The 24,176-nt window shown below is 50.6% G+C and overlaps 1 protein-coding gene across 6 annotated transcripts in view; it reads right to left on the reverse strand.

Annotated features, from left to right (window-relative positions):
• Nucleotides 1–2,280: 2,280 nt before the first annotated feature.
• LARGE1 (LARGE xylosyl- and glucuronyltransferase 1) overlaps nucleotides 2,281–24,176 on the reverse strand; it is a 490,254-nt gene continuing 468,358 nt past the window's right edge. For all 6 annotated transcript variants that reach the window (XM_081309721.1, XM_081309722.1, XM_081309720.1 and 3 more), the window contains 4 exons: nucleotides 10,998–11,144; nucleotides 5,678–5,873; nucleotides 3,445–3,771; nucleotides 2,281–3,398 (listed from right to left, as the gene is read on the reverse strand). In XM_081309721.1, the coding sequence (XP_081165847.1) occupies nucleotides 3,574–3,771; nucleotides 5,678–5,873; nucleotides 10,998–11,144 (541 nt within the window). In that variant the 3' untranslated portion in view covers nucleotides 2,281–3,398; nucleotides 3,445–3,573. The remainder of the gene's footprint in view (nucleotides 3,399–3,444; nucleotides 3,772–5,677; nucleotides 5,874–10,997; nucleotides 11,145–24,176) is intronic.

The following is a 24,176-nucleotide window of genomic DNA, read 5'->3' on the forward strand; positions in this document are numbered from 1 at the left end:
TTAATGGCATTAAGCTGAAAAATAACCTGTAGTTGTTTTCTAAAGAGGATAATGCGCATGCTCCATGAAGGTAGGACTGTCTAAGCCCAGTAGCTGAGCTCATTGCAGTATCATATGGGAAGGTAGGAGCATAAAGGAGTGGAGAGACATGAGATTTGAAACCATTCAGAATTGGGTTAGAATCCCAACACCGCCAAGAATAATCTGTGTGGCCTTGGGCAAGTCACATAATTTCTCTGATAGCCAGCTCTACTAGATAAATAAGAGGGAAAATCAAACCTTTCTTATAACATGGCCACGAGGATCCCACAGTGGTAGCCACCATACAAGTCTTGGCTGAATAAATGAGATCCTACTACCTGTACCAAGAGTGCACACAGGCTGTGTGTGTCTGAGACGGGATTTTAATCACGTTCCTTCCACTGACACAGAGCTCCCTAAGGGCCTGGTGACCACAAATGAGGCCTCAACTCAAAGGCAGTAGATCTTTGAAAGGAACAGTGTTAAGGTTGGGATTGTCCTTCCACGGTGCGGCACAAAGAAACTATTAGTCAACTGCACGGGATGAAGCCTAGAAACCCAGCCATCTGTCTCCTCGGGTTCAGATACTCTAGTCTGCCCATTTCCTATCTGCATCCTTCTCACTGGGGAGGGAGGAGCATTGCAGGTTACGTGGCTTTGGCTTTCGAACAAGTAGGGATGGGTTTCGATTCTCGTCATCTAGTGGCTATGTGAGTTTGGGGAGGTCAGTTTCACAGAGCACACTCAAGTTTCCTCCTCGATAAACAATCATATCCACTTTGCATCTGCTCCTGGGGCCTGATGAGCTAAGGATACAAGATCGTGCACGTAATGGTTGATTCTGGACAGTGACCATGATAAGGGTTAAAGAGAGAGCCCTGTTCTTCCTCTCAGCAGAAAGCCAAGACAGGATTGTGATCCTGTTTGTTTTTCCCCAGGGAACTGATACCAAGGAACAGCATCCTCTGCCCAAATGGTGGCTGTCCCCCACACATGAGCTGGAGCTGGCAAAGAGTGACTGCTCCCACTGCAAGTTCTGGGAATTCGTGTGGTTGGCTCCGCAGACCTCTGGAGGCCTTCCCGAGGCTGGTGGCCTCCACATGAACCTACACACCAGCAACGTCTGAACTCCAGTCACTGGGATTGGTTTATAGCATCAGGCACCTGTCTTTCTTTGTGGGAAATGAGATTTTCTCCAGTTGGCGGGGAGTGTCATTTTCTGTTTCTAGTACATTCCCTGTGAACGAGGCTTCCTCATCTCCCCATTTATACCCATCATCTCAAAGTAATTAGCACCTTCTTTCGTTCTTAGAAGTGACCCAGTTTGGAGGACAAATTTTATGGTCACTAGCTATGCCCATAAAAATGTAAGCGAAAGCAAGGTGGCCGAGCATGATTCAAGTGCCAGGACAAATTAAAAAAAAAAAAAAGCTTTAGGGAATTAAAAATTGATTTTTAACACTGAGGAACTGGCATGACCAGCTGATTTTCAACTTGGCTCAAGTAGCTGGTAATGATTAATTCAAAGTATATCTGCTCACTTGGGCCTCTCTAGGGAAGGAAGAGAAGTGTGTGTGTGTGTGTGTGTGTGTGTGTGTGTGTGTGTATACAGGAGAAGGCAAGAGGCAGTGGGTGCTGCTTATAAATATTTCTCCAGCAGCTCTTGGTGGGGGAGATCACCAAGAAGTGAAGTGGAGAGAGAAGCACAGTCATGCTCGTGCCTTCAGGGGCTGGCCCCAGCACATCACCAAAGAACTTGGACTTGCATGTGTTTTGAAGGCTTTTGGGTGCTGACTTTTCACAGTGTGCATGGATTACTTCTGTAATAGTGAATGCTGTTTCTCGCTCTATCTGTTTCTACACACAGATGTAGATTTATCCACAACTGTGTGAGAATTAGTCCTAGCTGCAGTTTCCCCATTTCTGCTTGAAGGCTCAGGTTCACCTCCACCTGAGCAGGTAACACAGGCCACTGCAAAATCAGGGATGTGTGACTGGCAGGACCAGGGGACCCATGATGTTTGTTTTTCTACTGATTCCCATGATTTGCACATGGGGTGCAATAAAACCCCAGACTTCAGTGGTGAGAACAGAAGCTAAATGGAGAGTTTGGAAATGGCTTGAGGGTTAGAGGGTAAAGTGAGACCTAACCTCAGGCAAGGAGAGAAAAGAAAGGCTGAGTTCAAGCTGCCTTTCGAGCTCACCCTGTGGGGGTGTCTCTGCAGCTTCCTACAGGAGCGAGGGGAGGGAGCGGGGAGAAACAGTCAGTACTTTCCTTTATTGAGTGCTGCTTTCCCTGGTCACATGGCAAGGCCATACCAACAGCCCAGCGCAGGGCAGGGCGTCCACTCGTGTGTTCTCGTCAGTGTAAACACAACATTAATACTGAAGAGTAAAGAAAACGGGTAAAAAGTCCAGTGTCTCCTCCATCTGTGGAACGGTGAAGGTGCCTGCCCCCCTGGACAGGTCCCCAGGGGAGACTCAGGTCGCCACCTCTTCCCCTCCACAGGGAAGTGGGCAAGAACCGAGGAACCCCAGCTCCATCCTTTTCCCGGGGGCCTCCCCCAGGGTCACACGAGTGTTCAGAATCGGGCACCTGGGAATGCCTCGAGTTCTTCTGAAGGCCTGAGAGGGTTGTCCCTTCTGTGTGCACGGAAACGGCTCCTTCAAAGCCCTTTCCTCGTGACCCAGCCGCTGCCCACAGGAAATGTGACGGCATGCCAGGAGCTGTGTCTCTCCAGTCCCCGTCGCAGCCCTGGGTCCTGGAGAGGGGGCCTTGGGTGAGGAGCGCCAGCTGCCCAGGTCTGAATAGTTGCTGGAGATTCCTGTCCTCCTCATCGGGCCACTGCTGACAGGGGACGTTGGTTGAGGCAGTTGACTTTCCTTTAGAGCCTGAGAGGACCAGATTTTCTAGTTTGGATTCCCGGACCAAAAATAAACTTAATCCCCCAAACTAAAGCAAATCAAGAGAAAACAAGAGTGACTTTGAGGATAAAGAATCGACCAGGCCCAACTCCAGGTCCCTCCATATCCGGTGTCCCCATGGGGTTCTTCCCAATGGCTAGTTCCAATCCTTGGTTAGCCCTCCCCTTGGGTGCTGAACTACGCTGCAGGGTAAGGAAGGTCTCCTCTGAAGGACGAGATGACGTGCTCTTATTTCCCGGGATGAGTAAACCCCAGCACTGTGACTCCCCACCTCCAGCTACCAGGGGACCCATGACTATTAAAAAGCCATAAGAATATCTGGAAGCCCTGTCTTGGTTTGTGGCTTTGTGGTAAGAAGATAACCCCTTCCTCGCTCTCCCCTCTAGGTCCCTTCTTGAGGAGACTTGTGTCGCCAGGCCTGGGAATTCTATGCCCTGGGAATGCCAAACTCTCTGCAGCTGGCTGCGTCCCTGTCAAGATCTCTGCAGCGAGAGCAGCCCGGCAGGGCCAAAGGGACAAAGAAAAACGAAACCCCAAATGCTCAATTTCAACTTTGAAGGCTGGGCCCCAAACAGCCAGTCGCTCATCCCCTGTGGCATGTCTCTCCCTAGCGGTGGCCTCTCGGTGCTAGCTGTTGTTCTCGGCCGTGAGATATTTCAGGGCGGCAAAGCCATAGCGGCGGGACATGTCCTGCTGAAATTCTTCCTTCAGGGTTTTGAGACAGATGCGGTATTGCTTGTTGGAACGGAACTTGGTGATGTCGAAGCTGGGGGCATGGGGCATGTGGATCATGTAGGCGTTGGGCAGCACGATGAACTCATATTCCTGGAGAGAAAGAGAAGGGCAGAGGGTGACGCCGAGTTCATCAACCACCTGGGGGACAGCAGGCGGCACAGGGACAGCCTGACCCCCGCAGGTACTTGACCGATCTGAGCCTTGGGCTGCTCAAAATCAAGGTGGAAGTAATAACATCTGCCTGGATGCACCACTGTAGGGACAGCGCTGAGCTGGCCCCCAGGCCCCTCAAAGGCCCTGACAGACGTGAGCACATACCCACGTGGTGGCTCTAGGATGAGGCAGCATGGGACGGTCTCTTGTCCCAACGACTGACATCCACAGATAAGTTCAAAACAGGGGACAAAAAAAAAAGAAGAAAATAAAAACAAACATTGCACAGGACTGAAGCTTTTCAAGGACAAAGCTGTCCCCGACTCCTCCTTCCTACGAGCCCTGTCGTTACAGAGTGTCCTCGACCTGGCAGAACCCAGATAAAAACTCAGTCCAAAAATAAAAGGCCTGCCTCCGAAGAGCCAAAATTGGTGACACAGATTTAGGACACGTAACTCCCAGGGAACGCAGCACGCCCTCCTTCCGCCTCTTACTCCTGATCCTGGTCATCTGTTTCCCCAGCTCAGAGCAGAGGAGGATAAACCCAGACAGGTCAACTGGGGACAGGGGACAGCGCCCGTCCCAGGTGGAACATGGAGGCAGCAACACTGACAGCCGAGCAAGGAAGGGGTGGGAGAAACCACGAAGAGAAAACGCGAGAACTCGCCCAGCCCGGCTGTGTCTGGGGCACAGGGACGGAGCGCCCTGAGAGGACCGATAGCCCCCTGGGCGCAGCCCTGTGACCTGTCAGGTGTGCCCCCATTAAGTCACGGAAAGGGTAAAATTGTGTCTGATGTGTTCCCGGCAAAGAAAGGAGAATGCTTAACACTGTTCTGCTAAGCTTCAGAAACAAAGTACTGCAAGATGAGCTTTCTTTGAACCGGTTCACCTCACGACCTGGCTGGACACTAGACCACCATTGTTTCTAGCAGCAGTGGAGGCTGATGCCACATTGCAGCCCGCGGGCAGCTCTGGGCTCCCACCAGGTGCTATGAAAACAGCTTTCTGTCGTGCAATATGGACGCTGTTCTAGTACCTTCTTCTGATATCAGCGGTTCTCAGGCCCAGTGGTTCTCGGTCACCTGGGACTGCTCTTAAACACAGTGGAACCATTGCGAAGTCCCCGTGGTGAAGCTCATGGAGGGCCAACACGGAGCATCCAATCTGTACTTTTTCCAAATCTGGGATGGTCTTGCTAAGGAATAGTTACCCTGTGCTTGAGCCGGAGGTGGCTGGGGAACTGCCCAGAGAGAAAAGACGGGGGCTGGGGCTTATTTTGCTTAGCATGATATTCTCCAGCTCCATCCATTTACCAGCGAATGCCATGATTTCATTCTCCTTTAAAACCGAGTAATATTCCATTGAATATATATATACCACATTTTCTTTATCCATTCATCTATCGAAGGACACCTAGGTTGGTTACATAGTTTAGCTACTGTCAATTGAGCTGCTATATACGCTGATGTGGCTGCCACTAAAAAAGTTTTTAAAAATATTTTTTAAAAGACTAAATGCTGCCTAAAAATCACCACTCTTTTAGTTAAAGGTGAGCCGTGCCTGTGGTGAGCTTAGTGCCAAGTACATGGAACCCTTAGGGTGCTCTGTGTCCCTTCTGCGACTCAGAGGCTGAGTGCTGAGCAGTATCAGGAACCTGACTCTCGTACAAGGGTGGAAGAAAGCAATGGTTTGAGAACCACAGCCTGAGGACCAGCACTGCCAGGTTCCCACTCTGGGTCCTGAACACATCTTGCTCCCTCTTCAGACCCTGTTTTCTGTCCCCAGGTCACCCTTCAGCTGTGAGATCCAAGCCTCTGTCCCCAGCCCCAGACGCTGTTCTCACCTGCGCATCCAGTTCCATGATGTGAGCCACCTTGTTCCAGCCGAAGCCCACAAACCTCCGGTCATACTCGGGGCAGTCCTGACGCACCACCACGTACGGCTCAAAGTCAGCCTCCCACTCAACCCGGTAAGGCGTGGTGGAGGTCCGCCACTTGGCGAAGTTTGTGGGTGCATGGCCTTTTGTCCAGACGTGGTACCTGGGCACACAGAGGAAAGCCCTGAGTGAAGGGAAGGAAGAGGCCTTTCCAGAGCTGGCTGATTTGAGGGAAGAAGAGATACTAATAGGTGGGCTGCTGCGTCCCTGCAGAACCATGCTCACATCCTGACCCAGGGCCTGGAAATGTGACCTACTTGGAAATAGGTTCTCTGCAGATATAGTCAAGTCAGGATGAGGTCAAGATTAGGGCCCACCCTAATCCAATGGCTGGTGTCCTTATAAGAAGAGGAAAATCTGGACTCAGACACACTCTGGAACACACTCTGGAACTCTACTATGGGAAGATGGAGGTAGAGATTAGACTGAGGGACCTGTCTGCAGATGAAGGGGTGTCAAGGACTGCCCACAACCACCGGAAGGAAGCAGAGAGAAGCAAGGAAGGGGTCTTCCCCAGAGCCTTTGGGTAAAGCATGAACCTGTAGATACTTTGACTTTGGTCTTTTGGCTTCCAGAATTGTGAGAAAACAAATTTCTGTTGTGAAGACCTAGTTTTAAGGATTTTGTCATAGCAGCCCCAGGAGACTGATACCATTGGTTGTCCACATCCTTCACTAATGAGATGTTTCCTGTGAAAAGGTTAGTGAGCTCCTGGGAGCTCTGTCATTTCTGTGGAACCAACTACAGGTTGATCTCGTTGACAACTGCAATTATTCCTACTGGTGACTCTCTGGGGCATAACCTTGGGGCATAACCTATGAGTAGGACACCACTCCTGTGATCATGTTATATTATACAGCAAAAGGGAGTTTTGTAGACAGAGTTAAGGTTATTAATTGAATGGCCCTGGATTAATTAAACAGGAGGTTGTGGAGGTGGTCTGTCTGGATCACATGAACCTTCAGGTCTTGATGTAGAAGGAGGAGCCCTGCTGAGAGCAGAGGGTTCTATGGGGCCACAGGACAGAGGACTAGATTCCAGGAGCTGAGAGGGGTGACGGGCCAGCAGCTAGCAGAAGCACAGGGACCTCAGCCTGCAATCACAAGAGAAGGAATTGCACCAGCAGCCCCGGAGCTGGGAAGGGAAGCTTGTGGGCTGGAGAACTGTGGCTTTGCCAACTCTCTGGGTCTGGACCAGACTCCATAGACAGTGAGGCCATAAATCTGTACTGTTTTAAGCTGCTATGTTTGTGGTGCTTTGTTCTACAGCATAGAAAATGAATATCACCATATAACAATGGCAAGAAGCTAGTATTTATTAACCTTATGTATTAGAACTTTTTTTAAAAACATGCACATAGCGTGTGTGTGTGTGTGTGTGTGTGTGTATTTTTGTTTTTATTTTTGTTTTGTACCAGGAATCGAACCCAGGGGTGCTTAACCACTGAGACACATCCCGAGTACCCCCCCCTTTTTTTCATTTTTAAAATTGAGACAGGTTCTTGATAAGTGCCTAAAGCCTCACTAAGTTGCTGAGGCTGGCCTTGAATTTGTGATCCTCCTCTACAGCTCTGAACCACTGGGATTACAGGCATGTATCGCTGTACCTGGCCCATACAGATTTTTAATTCTTACAACTTACCCAACGTCAGGTTATAAATCGTACAGTGGTGGAGCTGGGATTCAAGCTCAGGACTTGCACTCTGACCCACTTTTGGAAAACCATCCTTGTGTGTCACCATTCCCTACGCTCTCTGGACAATGGAAAAAGCACTCAATAGTTGCACTCAAATTGAATAATGGGGTGAACAAGCGAGGAACCTAAAACTTGTGGGGTACACAAGACGGGGTGTGGAGTGGGATAGGAACACTCCACACATAGCTCTGGCGCTTGCAGGGGAGACGGAATGGAGGGTGGGAACCCGACAGAGGAGCTGCAGGAGAAAGGGACAGGAAGTGCTGGCTCTCCTCTCCTTAGGGAAGGCTCTGTACAGGCTGAGGGTGGCAGGGTGTGCTCTGATGACAGAACGCGACTGCTCCCTTCATTTGCTCGTTCCTCACTGACACTGTACTGTCGTCCAACCCTCAGTGTGGCCGAATGAGCACTGACCAACAGGTGGGTTTTCATTACGATGTGCTGCTGGATGAGACAGGCAGGCGGGGGAAGGCAGGACCTTGACCCCCAGCCCGATCACTGTGGCAATGTCCACCAAAACCAGTCACTTAACTGGAAAAAGGCTGAGTAACGCTACTTTAGTGGAGTGTGAAAAAGAATATTGTGACAGCTGTCAATCACAAGCCTCAGCCAAAAACTAGGCCCCCAAATAGCTGATTTTCTATTTGTTATTTTGTTGAACAGGTACTCTTGACACTTAGTGCCTTGGACAGAATCTGTCCAGCATGGGTGATGACCAGGAGCCTGTATTAGGTTCCAAACACAGCTCAGTCGAGTCTTTGGGCCAAGGTTCAAATCCCACCTCTACCACTCAGGAGCTGAGGATCTTGCGTAACAAAATACTTTAACTAGGTTTCTTCTTGTATCAGCTGGGGTAAACAACACCTATCTTGCTGAATTGCCAAGAAGTTTAAATGAGATGATGGGAAGAACTTGGCAGAGAGCTGGCCAGAGACATTCAAAATATACTAGCTCCCTAAAGGCAGTTTAACAAAATGGTTTAGAATGCTGGTCGTGGGTGTGCATTCTGTCATTCAGCAGGTGTCCACAGGATAACTCCCCTGCACCTTTGTTGCCTCGTCTTGGTAAACAAGGAAATCATAATCCCTGGTGATTAAGTGAATTAATTCACATAAAGTACAAAGGGCAGTGTCTGATGTGTGGTGATTCCTTGAAAACTGAGAACATTCTCATTATTTTTCCTCGTTCGCCTCCTGAATAGGATGTCAGTCCACAGTGGTCTCGCTGTCTGTGTTACCAGTGTACTGATGAACGTTTTGTTTGTTCTCCATCTTTCGAATCTAAATTCTGGGCTTATTACAATACACAAAAGAGAGAGAAGGGAAGGGCAGGGATGGGTCAGTTCCCTTCGTCTGGCTGAGCAGAGAGAAGCTGCTCAGTCTGGAACGCTGACCGCGTGCTGAAAGGCTGGGCTGCACAGGATGCAGGGACGTTACAGTTAACCTGCCATTAAAGCAAACCACAGCTTGAAAACTGCCCCCAGGAACCTGCTGTCAGTCCAACAGACACTGGACTTCAGGGCATGGCTGAGACGGAGACCAGCCACATCAGGTAGCCTCAGGTAGGCTCAGATGGCTGTTTCCCGGCTGCACCTCACAGGACGCTGTTGAAAGCAATTTGGGAAGCTCAGGTACACGTCAGAGACACGGGGAAGGTCAGTTCCAGTTCCAGGGTTTCTGATTCTGGATTTCTGGCTGGAGCTCGAGACTGCATTTCTAACAAGGACCCAGGTGATGAGATGCTACTTTCCCAGGGTCCTTGCTCCGAGAGCCACACCCCAAGAGGACGTGGGGGGGGGGTGCCCAGGTGTGGTGGGGAGTTTCTTTCAGCTGCTCAGAGGCTTAAGTGTTCGTTACTTGGAGAGCAGGTGACAAAAGCAATCTCTCGGAGGGAAGGTCTGTAATTTAGCACTTGGCATGGTGGCTTGCAAGCTGTTAGCGGGAGCAGTAATCACGGACACAGCAGGCCGGACCCCAGCTCTCACGCCCACGGACATGGCTGTGAAATGATTTCTCAAATCACCTGGGGTTGGAGATGGAAGGAAGAACATCTTGGAAACTTGCCAGGTGTTCAGCCACCAGGTTATGGCAACTGCAGGGGACTCAGATGAAGGCTTGGTCTCGAATTTCCAGGAGTAGGTTTTTACTCTGCAGCTTCAAACGTGGCTTCGTGTGAGCAGTCAGGACTCAGCAGCCCGGTGCTGGGTCAGTGAAGAGCACAGGTTCAGTGGTCCCTCGGGCCGGGCTGAATCCTGGCTCTGACATTTCCTGGCTGCTTTTCAATGGGCAAATTATTTGACCTCTCAGAACCTCAGGGTCTATTTGTTTCTTTCCGGTATCCACCTCGGGTTTGTTCTGAGGATTAAATGGGCTGATCACAGAGCCCGGTTCATGCAAAGCACTCAACAAATGGCAGTTGGTATTATTTCTGGAAAGCAGTGGTTGGGGGGGAATTAGCTCTTCTGGGTTGTTTTCCAGAATTCTGGATGGAGGACAAAGGATGGGGTGCAGTCCTGGCACCTCCAGGGCCTCTCCATGCTCCATAAAACGTACAAAACTGGTAATTTCTAAACTGCTGAATGGACATCCTACTTGATGGAGTTATTTTCACAAAATAGTTGGAGGAAAGCTTTAGAAACTTCTAGAAGCTGTATGAGATGAAAACCTAAGTTGCTATGACTACAGTCTTTGCAGGACAATTCAGACTGCCTAGAGCTGTATGCTTTTGAACTCCAAGGAAGTGCTGACCATTCCTACATTGTTTCGAGGATTCACTTTAACAGAAAGCAGGCTGAAGCACAGCTCTCCTCTGACTGCTCAATCAAGAGACCCAGCAGGACTCCTACTCCCCTGTCCCCCACTGTCACACATCATGCTGCCCGGGCCTGTGCTCCAGAGCCAGAACCCATTTGCACCTGTGCAGTTGCCGAGTCTCCTGGGGCCTTCTGGATGTGAAGCAGGGTAGCTCCCTGCCAGGTCCCTGCAGGACGTAGGTCCTAGGAAATGAGGGTTTTGTTTGCAGCTGTCACTTGGGCAGCAGGAAAGTCAGCTCCTGAAGGGGGTCTGTGCAACTCTGGTGTCACCTCGGTGACTTTAAGTTGAAGTAATTACTGCTCATCGCAGTCCCAAAGGGCTTAGAAAACAGACCACTCACACCAAAAAGAAAAAGGGAACACCCAGGCTGCTCACAGAATGAAACTGTTTACCCAGGGAGGGAATGCCCCAAGGAGAATTCAGGTCAGGAGATGGAGAAGGGGTCTGAGATCAGTTTGGAAAAACATGAAAAGAAGCATGACCGGCCTTCTGACCTAAACATGCCCATCCACCTAGACACACACCTGTCGTCATGTACAATGCAAACTATGTGCATTGGCCAGGGTGGGGGGTTGCAAGGATACTGGCTTTATTTTTGCCTTCCAATGGACCAATGCATATGACCCCCACCAACTTCTGGGTCAACAGCTTTGGTGTCTGGGTTTCCCAGGAGAGAAGTCCGTTAGGCACCCCAGAGGACAGCAGTGAGGGCCACTTACCTGAATGTGAAGAGGGTCCCCATGTCCAGCATTGATAGCAACTCTGCTTTCGACTTGGGGAAAGACAGCCGGTAACGCAGTGTCTCAAATGCGGGGACAATCATTGCTTTCTTGGTATTGGCGAGGTCAAGCTGGATGACAGACTTCCTGGAAAGAGGGGGTGGGCAGAGAAAGAGCGGGTGTCTGTGATTCCAGGCCAAAGTCCTTCCCTTGTGAGGGTTGGTAGTGAGTGGCCCAGAGAGGCTGAGCAGCTTCCCAGATGCTGCACAAGAGGAAGGCCTGGGACAGCCTCCTGCACACTTGCGGGGTGCTCCTTCCAGAGTCAGGAGCAGCAGAAGGGCTCACAGGACTTTTTACCCCTCCTCCCACTGGCCACCCAAGAGCAGGTGGCCACAAAGGTGGGGAGAGATTCACCAGCCTGTGACTTCTCAACCCTTTGAACAGTCTGGACCCTGAGTCTTGAAAGGAGCCAGACTTGTGCCCCGGAGCCCGACTGTCCCTAAACAGCCAGCACCCAGCCAGGCATGTCAGAGCTCTGGTCCACCATGTGCCGGAGGAGAGTTCTGCAATCTCTCATTAGCTCCTGCCTCCACACCCTGCCTTCGGCTCTGCTCCCTGGAGACGCTCCTGACCTCTGGATTTGTCTGCTCTTCTCCAGCTCCTCGGCCATCCTTGGAAAGGGAACAGAAGCTCAGGGAGGGCCACCCGGCATGATGCTTTGAGTGAGCACAGACTGGATTTGAATCCTGGTAATGCCACTCAATGAGTCTTGCCATCCTGGCCAAGTCATTTAGCTTTTCCCTACCTTGGGTTCCTCCAGAATGGAGTGTCTGCCTCCTGGAGGTCCTGTGAGCCAGGTGATGACACTGCTTGGCACACCTGGTGCAGGGCAGGCATGGAGACTGTCATTACTCCCTACCTTGATCTTTAGGATCTCTGTTGGCTACGAATGTGGTATGTCATTCCACTTTCCTGCTCAGACCACTGACTTCTGAGTCTCAATGCCTCATCACTGAGTTACATCACCAGAAGAGAGCAAGCAGCCCCCTTGGGGAAGTAATAAGTACTCAAAGACATTTTGAAAAATACTGGAAGAAGCACCCTCCCTCCCCATAGCCTATAAGAGCTTATTGCTGTGTTACTAAGGTCACGTCACTGAACAAAATTTTGAGCCTATCAGAAATTACGCTGCCCCAGTTCAGTGTGGCACAGAACAGAAACACAGACCAAGAAGGACATTGGCCAGGCTTGGTGTCAAGGAGCCATGAGGGGGAATGTGGACCAGGTCAGAATGTCTTCTGAAGCCACTCTGGGTTAAGGTTCTTACCAGCTCCCTTTGGAGAAGAGGTAGCTGGAGAGATGAACTGGAGGCTCATTTGGAACCCTTGGAATGTCATTTCTAGTTCATTTTTTATTCTTATGCTGAAGTCAACTCTACACCAGGTGATGTAGAGTCCTCGTGTGACTATTTCAGAGGAGATCTGTAAGGATGGCAGTGAGAGAGGATGGGGGTGAGCTACACTTAGCCAGTGTGAGGGCCAGAGGTGTGAGTCAGCCTGTCCTGGCCTGCTTTGTCTATCTGAACAATGATGTCAGTTTTCAAACACTCACGATTCCCTCCTCCACCACGGGCATCTAGGGTCAAGGCAGCATCTCTTTTATATCCAACTTATACTACATATGGCAGAGCTGTGGCCCTTTACCTGTTCCCTAGGAAATGTGGTCCTTATCTACTGAGTCCAAGTGGTAAGGATGGGACATGAGTCAAAAAAATTACATTCTTGGGTCAAGATGGCAAAGTCCCTGGGACCTCAGGGCATGGAAGAAAGTGTCCCTATATTGGTGGATGGTTGCTACTCATTTAGTAAATACTGAGCACCTACTATGTGCTTGGTCCTTAGAGATACAGGGTAACAAACAGCTGTCCTCAGCTGGGGTGGTGTTTGCATCTTGTCTAAATGACTTAATATGTTAAAAGCCTGAGGATAAGTATCTCTAAATTGGGGCACAAGATTGCATCCGCAGCTGGTGATTTTAAGATATGATGCAACGGAAATTGAGTTGGAGACTGAGAGGGCTGAATTATAAAGGGGTTCATTAGGGAAAAATATATGCACACATGCACACCATAGGTACAGAGATCTCTAAATACCAGGTCTTCTACCCATGTAAGCCTCAAATAATTACTATTACAATCACAGTTATTCCAGCAGCCATTTTTGGGAGTGTCCTGATTAAAAAAAAATAATTGCCCCTTTTATTGTGGCCAGTACACTTAGGAACAACTCACAGAGCTCTGCCTGGATCCCTGCACCCCTGGCCAGGGCAGGCTGTTTAGGGGTAGACACATGACACAAGCTGAATGAGTCTAGTTCTCACCCTTGGAAATATACACAGAAATGGAAACTGGGAATCTTTACAGCTGACTTGCACTCTGTCAGACAGGGCACTGCGGGCTTTGGAACTTCTGCTGCAGAGGCCTAGAGCTGCCCTGGTTAATTTCATGCTTCTGTATTGTTTTTCCAAATCCTACTTTGATTCCATAAGATGTACCACCCAATTTTTTGTTTCTTTTCCTTTAACTTCTTTTTATTTTAATTAAACTACCTTGCATTGGTTTCTGTTCCTTGCAATGAAACAACCCTAATCGATACTCTGCAATATCCAGAGTAAATAGACCTGGAGAGCAGCAGGCCTTACAGATGGAGCCCTCGCCGGCCTTATTTCCCTCTGCATGGACAGCATTAGATTCTGGAGGACTTTCTGCAAATTCCCTTTAATCTCCCTGAAATGCAAACTGCCACAAAGATGGATTTGTCACTAGATAGGTCCATTTCAGGCTCCATTCAACGAGGTTTCGATATTGATGCCCTGAAAGTATCTCATTATGAGGCTGTCTCAGCAATAAAGTGGCTGCAGGGCCCGGACTCTGAGCACATCTGTTTATTGAGGAGGTAACGACAGCTGTGGTCCCTCTGCAGCATGCGCGGTTGGAACATCCTGCCTCGGCTGGGACCTGCTGGCCAGGGGTGAACAATCTGCTGCCAGCATTAGTCTGCAGGGACTGTGAATTTTCTGGAAGCCAGGGGGCGCTATGGTGTGCAAGAAGGCGGGCTTGGGAGCCAAGAGACCTGAGTTCCAGGTCCAGTCCTGATAAGCTGAGTGACACTTCTATCTTCTATTGCTGAATCTAAATTCTTCACACTGAAGCTTTTGGAAGGCAGTCTTGTGGAGTGGTAATCAGAAAATCCTGGAAGCCAGGTTTGACTCTATCAGAGATGGCCTCCTGGGCAAGTCACCGTAACCAATCTGAGTCCCAGAGTTTGTGCACATGTACAGCATGTTGATGAGAAATAGCAGAGTGTATGTGGCAGTGCCTGGGGCCAAGCCCAGCCCGAACAGAGCACAGAACTCACAACTGCTGCTTACGATGGTTCGTTTTATATGTCCACTGGACTAGGGTACTGTGTCTGGTGTTAGCCAAACATTAGCCTAGATGTCACAGGGAAGATACAAAGAACATCTATAACTACTTTAAGGAAAGATTACCCTTGATAAGGCCGTCAGTTAGCTAAAGGGATAAGACAAATACTGAGCTTTCATGGAAAAAAGTACAATGTTATATCATCTGCACACACATGTATGAAACAACAAAGCCCACCATTATTCATAATTATAATGCATTGATTAAAATATGGAAAAATATAAAATAAATACAGAATTAAAATGCAGAGAGACAGACAGAGAGAAGGAACTCAGCCTCAGGAGTTTAACACAGAAATTCTTCCTGCATTTCTTGCCTGCTGGTCTGCTCTATGGATTCCAGACCTGCCAACACTCACAAGTATGTGAGCCAATTCCTTAGACCCGCTGTGTCTTTTTCAATCCATCCATCCATCCATCCATATCTCTAGATCTCTCTGTGTCTCTATTCTATTTCTCTGGAGGACCCTGGCTGGTACACTGCCTTGCTTCTTGTTCAAGATCCTTGCCAAATGTGGAGAGAGAAGGGGCAGAGTAGTCAAGAGGAAAAGGGGCAGAGTAGTCAAGAGGAAAAGAATCTCTATGGATTAATAATTTTTAACTCTTGATAAATATATGCAAATTTCTTCATCCCAAAATATAAACCACTTTACACTAATAGTAGTAACATCAGAGTGTCTGCCTTAAGGAATTCTTGCTAATATTTAAAAAAAGTTCCCTGCAAAATTATTCATAAACCTATGGCCATGTTTTGGGCTGAGGAACTCAGGCTCATCTACCCGAGCACCAGGGGACCCTGCTGAGAAGATGGGGAACACCCACACATAAGTGTCTGGGAGCCCAACTGCCCCTCTTTCTTCTGACCTTGGGCACACTGAACAGCCTTCTAGTCACAGGTTCCTCACCCACAAGTGAAGATGGGGACGCTAGCTCTGGCCTGCAGGGTTCTAGAGCCTCATGCGGTGCCTGACTTAGATTAGCAATGTGTCCTTTTCCCCTTTTGTAGCTCAGTGGGCTGGTGGGCTCAGGGCCAGAGAGTGGGCTCAGGGCGAGAGAATGGGCGAGGGCAGGGGACAGTCAGAAAGGTAACATGCTCCTTGCAACAGGACCGTTTTTGGCTTGCTGGCTGCTCATCTATGAAAACAGAGGATCGGACCTTCATCTCCCGCCAGCCCTCTGAATCTTTCTTCATGTCCAAAACAGCCCAGGTTTTTCGACACAGTAAATTCACCTCTTCCAGTGCCGGGTGGCTGCCTGGCAGGAAAACCGTGTGCTGGGGAGAGCTCATCTGCCGAGCCCTGAAGCTCCTCCTGGGTGTCTCACATTCCCTCGGCCCCTTTCTCCCAACTCCCTTGAGTGTGCCAGGGGTTCCCGCCCCTCTCCCGCAGAGCTGATGGGCAGGGGGCACCACGAGTGGGTCCAGAGGCTTCCCAAGCCCAGTGAGTGAGTGGAGGCTGTGAGGTCGCAGCCTCCCGCGGGGCTCAGTATAAGCCCGGGAAACGGCAGGGAAGGGCAGACTGCCCGCTGGACGGGCCTCCTCAGCACTCAGGTACCAGACCCCAGACAGACCCTGGCAGTTGGCCTCACATGCTCCCCTCCCTCCGTCTGTCTTTTTAACTTCGTCCTTTCCTGCAGGCAGGTGTCTTTAACCAGGGGAACAACCCAGGTCCCTGGCATGAAGAGGCCACGGGAACGTCTCAGAGGAGACAGGGAACAGCCACAGTGCGCTTCCTAGGACCTCGCCTGTCAGGGTTTGGATGTGAGGTGTCCCCCAGGAGCTCACGTGCGAGACGGGTTCAGAGGAGAAGTGACTGGGTTGTGAGAGCCTTAACCCAATCAGTGATTATCCCCTGATGGGACTGGCTGAGTGCTAACTGGACGTCGGCAGGTGAGCTGGAGGAGGGGGAAGGGGGCGTGCCTGTGGGGTATACATTTGTATCTCTCTGCTTCCTGGTCACCCTGACGTGAGCTGCGTCCCTCCGCCACACTCTCCTGCCATGACGTCCTGCCTCACCTCGAGTCCCGAGGATGGGGCCTGCTGTCTAGGGACTGAGACCTCTGAAACCGCGAGCCCTCAAACACACCTTTCGTCCTCTACAGTTGTTCTGGCTGGGTCGTTTAGTCACAGCAGCAAAAACCCTGACTAAAACATTGCCTCTCTGGGTCACAGTGGGGAAGGAGAACGTGGGCCCTGGAGCGGGATGGGCACCCTGGCTACCAACGTGCCCTCTGGGTTCTGCGGTCTCTGGTTCTGGGAGACGGGGGTGGTGACCGCAGTGTTAGTCCTTGAGGGCGTCTGTGGGGAGATGGATTCTTAGTGGAAAGGGCCTTAACAGAGCCTGGCAGATGATAATACACAGCACACACCAGGCTTGGTTATGATTGTTTCCCCTCCTCTCACACCAGCGGCCCAGGGTTACAATGGTGACACCAATCCTGGCCTTGCCTGCTGCCTAAGGGGTCCCGCCAAGAGCTGATTCGGCCACTGTGTTCTTGTTCAGTTACTGCTCTTTCCACAATGCCCAGGGCTGTCTGTGTACCTGTTCCTGCCCTCAGGGAGCGTACCTCCTAGTGTGTGGGGGGAGACACACAGGGAGCCAGCACCGTGGGTGAGCTATGTAGTACTTGGAAAGTGACATTGTGTGTGTGTGTGTGGGGGAGAACGGAGCTGAGGAAGGGGCTTAGGAATGCCTGAGGTGGGGAGTGGGCACGAGCGGTCAGGGCTGGCCTCACGAAGGAGAGACGTGAGCTTCTCCGCGGAGCAGGTGGCGGGCAGGTCACGTGTTGTCTGGGGTCACAGTTTTCCAGGCGCAGCAGACCTCACTGTGAAGGCGGTGTGTGCTCCAGGGACAGCACGGAGGCTACAGTGACAAGCTCAGAACGAGGAGTAGGGAGGGTACTAGACATGGGGGCGGAGAGGAAGGAGGGAAGCACCGCAGGCATTTCCCCGAAGGTGGGCAGAACACCCCTTCCCCCAAAGATACCCAAGGTCTAACCCCAGAAATCTGCCTCCTCGCCCCCTGGAGACCACGCACACTCCATGGCTCATGGCCACTCACACATCAAGAGGGAAAAGAAAAGGTGTGTATCCATGAGGCATCAGCAGCAGTGAGGTGCTGCCGAGAGGCCAAGTACAACGAGAGGTGGTGACTGACGTTGACTTGGGCAGTGCGGAGTCCCCGGTGGCTTTGCCTTTGATTAGTGGCACCCGGAGGAGCACCAGGAGCACCCACCAAGACCTGGAAAGGGTGGGTGTGATGGCGATGCTGTCTCGACTGCATTCCTCTAGCTCTGCAGAAACGCAGCAAGTCACACAAGGGCAGGATTGGAGAGCTACTTAGGAACAGAACCCCGGACCCCACACTATCGCCTCATCCCCCATCCTGAATGCACACTGGTGGCGAGATGTAGGCCTGGCTACCGTAGCAGAAGCAGGACTTGGGGACTCATCTACGGCAAAATCATGCAGCTAAGTTGTAACAAGTATCCCTTTTGTTAAAAAAAAAAAAAAATTTAGTTTCATTTTAAGTGACCCAGGGTGGAGGAAATTAGCTTTTGTGGTTCCTAGGGGAGAAAACGGGTAACACCCCATGACCAGTGCTAGCCCTTTCATCAAGCTAGAAGGACGCATGCCTGCCGATTAGACCCCTCCAGGAGTCTCAAGAATGAGCACAACTTACCTGCAAATAGGATTTGAGTCACTCGTCAGTTCCTACCAAAGGACGAACAACCCCATTCCCACCTCTCTGCTCTCACACATTCTACTCTGCTCCCTGTTCCTGGAAACAGATTCTTCCTCTGGTGTGGGCTTAAGTGTCACAAACTCAACTGGATGCCATCTCCAGGAAAACAGCAGTTAGAAAAGGAGCCTGCTTCTCAGGTCCAGAGAAAGGAGAAAGCCCAGTCATGTTTCAACAGGAACAAAAGGGTTGGAAAGGCCCTCCTGCCGGCTCTGTCTATATCAGGGACCATCTCAAGCAGCTGGGGGTGGGGCCAGTACTGTGAGTGAGTGGGGGCGCTGGCGGGCAAGGAGCAGGCAGGATGGCCAGGGGCAGCAGCCACCAAGACCCTGCCCTGCACCAAGGCAGCTGCTCTTCAACTGCAGCTCCGGGGCTGCCACATGGAAGTGTGACCATATAGTCCGATGTTTCCCGAGAAGCCAACTGACATGATTTTCAACACACCAGGGCTGAATGTCTCCCCAGGGGAGGCCGGTTTGAAGGGGGGCTGAACCAGGAGACCAAGAGTGTGATCTTTTAAATCAGATGATGTAGATTCTATCTCGACTTCACCACTTGGGTAATTGCATAATCAGGGGCAATTTTCTTAACTCTCTGGGCTTTTGTTTCCTTATCTTGATAATAATACTTTATGGACTTGGCTATTAAGAGAACTAAGTAAGATAATATATTCCTTAACTAATGAATATTAATGAAGCCAGACACAGAGACATTAGGTACCGAGCCGAAAGAATAGATATAACCTCAGCATGGAGCTCTAAGTGTGGTGAGAGAGGGAGCCGGAGACCTAGGGCACCCAGAGCTGTGCTCTGACCAGAAGCAGGGCTTGGCCAGTCAGGACAAAGTGTTCCAGTACTTGCAGAACTCTGGCAATCAGGAAGCATATGACATTCAGCAGAACTGAATCTCCAAAAGCAGGCCTGATATAATGTAAGTGATTGATAAACAGTAATAACTGCTAAAGAATATTATAGCTGATCAGTAAATAAAAATAAGTGCTTCAGTGTATTTGGATGAAGCACTAAGCTCAGCACAGCATTTGTATCACTGATTAAACATCAGGGCAACCTATGACATTGGTACTAGTGTTGTCAGTGGACTGATGAAGATGCAAAGCTCAGAGGGCTGAGTACATTAGTAACCACTGAGCAGCGGGCAGGTACCACCATCACATGACAATAACAATGACAGTAATAAGGACAGCACCAGTTTAGAATGAACTGGGAAAGACTGGCAATCACACATCTACTCGGCCAAGGTTGTCAAATGTGGGGACTCCTGTCTGTTTTTCCAACCCTGCAACAGAAGCAATGAATGTCTTGAACTTCAAGGTCAAGGGAGCTGGTGGGAGAGTGGTTAGCAAAGAATGCAGGGAGCAGGCAATAGGCCACGGCCTGCTTGCTCAGGTAGGTTTCTTAAAGGACAATACTGCCCACATGGCAGATCCCGTCTCCTAGGACTGACTAGGGCTGAGGCCAGGAAACAAGCAGTGCTTTAACAGGGTGGGGTGGTGGGGCAGGACATATGGGCCCTGGCCCCTTGTTTCCTTTCTTCACCACCATGAGCTTCTCAAACCATTATCATCTGTCTTTGACTCCATGATCTGGCTAAGTCAGCAATGTCCTCTTCCCGTCAAATCTAACTTTGACTTTTCCTGATTCTGCCCTTGGCTCCAGAGACCACTGCCCTTGGTTGGGGAGAATTCTGCAGAGCATCTTGCTTTGACCAAGGTGACTGCTTGGAGCATCTGTCCTCTTGATACTGCAACCACTTGGGACCCTCCCGTTGCCCCCGCTCCATCTCTGCCCCCGTGAAGGTCCACTTCCACGGCAGGATGGGCTGTGTTGCTTCTCTGTGTAGCGGTAATGAATGACGGAGGCTGACACAAGTGACAAACTGTTGGGAACCACTGGGCTGGAGGCTGGGCTGCTTCAGAAGGCCAGGAGAGGACCCAGCTTGTCAGTGTTAGGAGCCACCTACTTCAACAGCCCAGTTCCATGCTGCGACATGCCCGAGAGCCCGCGAGAGCCCGCTGTGTGATCAAGCCTGAGTTGGAAGGGAGCCAAGTGGTTCTTGTACAAGTTCCCAGGGACTCCTACACGAGTGATATTAAAAGAGGACAGGAGGGAGGAGAAATTCAGGCAGGAGCGTGCTTCTGCTCTCCCCCACGACGGCCTCCCTCTGTCTCAAGTTTTGCAAAGCCAGTGGGACGAGCTGCTCCCCCTGCACATGCCCACTTACCTCTGCTGGCTTTGCTGACTCCCCACATGTCCCCCTTAATAACAAGTCTGCATATTCCCGGGACTCGCTCAGCTAGGACCATTGTGTCACTGATGATGGCCACCTGCTTATTATCTATCAGCCCTGCTGGGCTTGCAGCCGGGGACAGCCTCGGCCATGGTAATTTTTTAGCTCTTGCTCGGTGCCAGGCACACATGAGGGACTCAGTCAGAGTACAGGGATGAAGGCACTGAACACAACCCCACACACTGCGGGGGGTGGGGGTGGGGGGGCGGGGGGCGGCACTGTGGAGAGGGCTCTTTGGGAATGACAGAGACCTGGGTTGAGAGTGTATTCTGCCACTTGAATCCAAATGACCTTGGGGAAAGGATCTATGTTTTAATCTTCTCACTTGTATAACGAGAATAAAAGCATGTGTCTTCAACTAGGTTGTCACATAGAGGTAGCACTTGTCCAGAGCCTCACACAGAGGCTGCTCCACGGGGACACTTGGAAACATCTGCTTCTTCCTTCCTGGGTCCTCTCTAGATGGCTGTGGCCTCATGTCCTCCATGATTCTCATGGGGCATAGAGGGACAGGGTTGGATCATCCTTGTTTGAGGAGAAACCTGAGACCTGGGGCTGAGATGCAGCCACAGTATTTTGATTTTAGGTCTCTCTTGGCACAAGGCCTGGGTGTGGTGCAAACCGAGCCAGGGAGCAGGTGGCCCGTGAAGGGCGTCTGCCGCGTGTGTGTGTGTGTGTGTGTGTGTGTGTGTGTGTATGTGTGTGTGAAAGAGAGAGAGAGAGAGAGAGAGAGAGAGAAAGGGAGACGCTGGGAGGCCCCTTGTCTCTAGCTGTCCCCCACAGCTGGCGCTCTGCCCAGCTTCAGTGGTGCTTGATCTAAGCACGGCTCCCCGCAGTATGGTGGGAACCTTCTGCACCACACCTTTGAGGCCCCAGCAACCCACCTCAGGGCGGGAATCCAGAGGCAGAGGAAGGAAGGCGCAGAGCGGGGTTGTGCCTATTGTCTGTGCAGGGGACTGTGGAGGCAGGACTCGGCACAACCTCCTCATCCTCCTTCACCCCCTCAAACATGGAGGCCAGGTAAGAGTTTGCTCAGCTACTGGGAGAGTTGCCTAGGAGATGAGCTGGCAGCCAGGACTCGGGAGGTAGGTGGGGACAACAGATAAGACTCATAAGTGAGGGAGGCTTCCCACCGAGGGGTAACTGCAAAACAGGCATGCAGCAGATGAGGGCCGACAGGGGCACAGTCCCCTGTGAGCAGGAGGGGCTTCCTGGCCCCTGTAAGATCTGGGTGGTTTCTAAACAGATGGCATGAACTTAGCCCGAGGCAGAACCTGTGAGTCAGAGAGGGGAAGGCGAGAAGGAGGAACTAAGAATGAGCTTTTGGGGGCAAATTTCAGAAATAACAGTAAGAGTCGCAATCTGTTGAGCACTTGCCCGAGTCACGCAATGCTCAACACCCTACTAAATGCCCCCACTGTGTACACGAGGAACCAGTACACCCCAGAAGCACCCTAAGCACCAGCAATGTTCAATGCAGCCTGAGGTCACGGGAGGTGACAGGAGGGTAGCTCGGGGACAGATCGCCTAGATTCCTATCCCATCTGGACACCTACCAGCTTGAACCCTTGAGCAAGTTACAACTTTGAGCCACAGTTTTCTCCTCTGAGTCGGGGTAAGCACCAGTGTCTGTGTGCTGTGGATTTTCATGGAACCTCTCGTGTCAAGGTTAAGAGAGATCCCAGATGCCCAGGCTATCCCTGGTAAAGGCAAGCTGTGATGACGATGATGGCCACCAGGGTGAAGTGGGACATGGGCCCACCAGGAGGCTAGGCACAGACACCTCTGGATGAGCCCAGAGCAAGCCAGGTGCCTACTTAGTGGCGCTGCGCCCTTGAACGTGAGGCCTAGCATGAACATCCTCTTGTGTAAAATGAACCATGGTAATGTTAAATGATAAAATACACACAAAAGTGCTTATCACAGTGCTTGGCACATAGTAAGTGCTCAATAAACGTTAAATGTCACAGATATAGCAGAATTAAAATAACAAAGTAACCCAAGGAAAGGCCACCTGGTAACATCTCTTGGAAGGCAGCCAGTAAATCTCACTTGGCGCCACTTCTACCTGGCCTTGTTCACATTTTTGCACTCACTTAAGAATTTACGGAGCAGCCATCGTGTGCCTGGGAAAATGTGAATGGGAGTTGGCCAGATGCCCTCCTGCCTAGCACAGAATAAAACTGACTCCTTGTTCTTACAGAAACACTGTGCAACCCCATCCCTGCCAGTGTGGCACATGTGTCCCCTAAAAAACAGAATCAGCTCTTTAAGCTTTAAAGCACCAATCAGAGATGAGAATTCTGCAGGTGGAAGAGGCTAGAAATGTGCCCCAGTCCATGGTTGAGGTCACTCTTGGCTGAGATGTCACATTCCTGATATCCCTGTCATTCTGGAACTTCAACCACACCAGTGGCTTCAGTGACCCTCAAATGTGTCTCATGACATTTGAACCACTGATCTTCAAGCTCAATCTCAACTAGCAGCTCTTCCTGAGACCTGTCCCACCTGGCTGCATTGGGCCATCTGCTGTTAGACTGGGGTCCTGTATCTTTTATCTCTGCATCTCTAATGGTGATAAGAACAATAGCAATAACACATCCAGGTGGAGTGTAAAACTCCAGAGGACAGGGACCTTGCCCCTTCTGTCCACTGTTCCATGGCCCAGAACAGTGCGTGGCCATCGCAGAGAGGCAGTGGCTGCTCATGGAAAGAAGAATGTTCTGGGCACTGCTAGGTGCTTTCCAAGTCTCTATGAGGGAAGAAACAGTATTATCCCCATCTCACAGATACCATAAGGGAGGGATGTCAAGTACCATTCCCAAGGCCAAGTCAATGCTGAGTAAGGAGCATTTACGATGGCGTTACGACCTGACAGACCCCATTATGAGTTGAAATGTGGAAGTGGAAAATACATTCTCTACACCTAGCGTCCTGGATGTCATAGCGTAGCCACACAGCACACTGAGGAGACTGGTGGTTCCCCTTGTAACTGGGGGCTGCAGCTCGTGGTCCCCCCAGAATCAGGAGAGAGAAGCAGACTGTGCATCACTCCTCCTGGAAAAGACTGAAATTCAAAACGTGCAGCAAGGTTTCTACTGACTTCGTACTGTTTTCGCAACCTTGTAGAGTTAAAAAGAAATGCACACGGAGCTGTCATAGGTCAGGGGCCATTTGTATATAGTTCTCATTTCAGGGAGTGAAAATGTCAAACAGTTCCATGCAATTACATCGGCTGTTTGGAAGGTGGCGGGCAGTTTACAAGGGTAGGCACTGGGGCCTGGAAAAGGAGTCCAATATCGAGCCCTGTGAAGAGGCCGTGTGACAGAAAACTAGCTGTTGAGCACTGACCCTGCAAGAGGCTGTTACCAGCTCCTGGATTAATTGAGAAAGGGTGGGTCAGAAGTGCCCCACATCACATTCTTGGAAAGTATCAAGGATCTGGGTTCAAATGCAGGTCTGTGTGATTTGGCCACACCTGCTGAACTCCAGTGGACATTTCTATAAACAGAAGTGCGAGCCGCTCGTCTACAAGCTCATTCGTTAGCAGAAACGGGAGAAGGCGTGGAAGAGAGATTTTAGTGAAATTCTGCAGCTTTGTCCCTGAATAGAGCTGATTTCATTATTTTCCGATTGAACTGTTTGTTTT

This window comes from Spermophilus citellus (assembly GCF_964194105.1).
Source record: "Spermophilus citellus genome assembly, chromosome: 10".
Classification (NCBI taxonomy): Eukaryota; Metazoa; Chordata; class Mammalia; order Rodentia; family Sciuridae; genus Spermophilus; species Spermophilus citellus.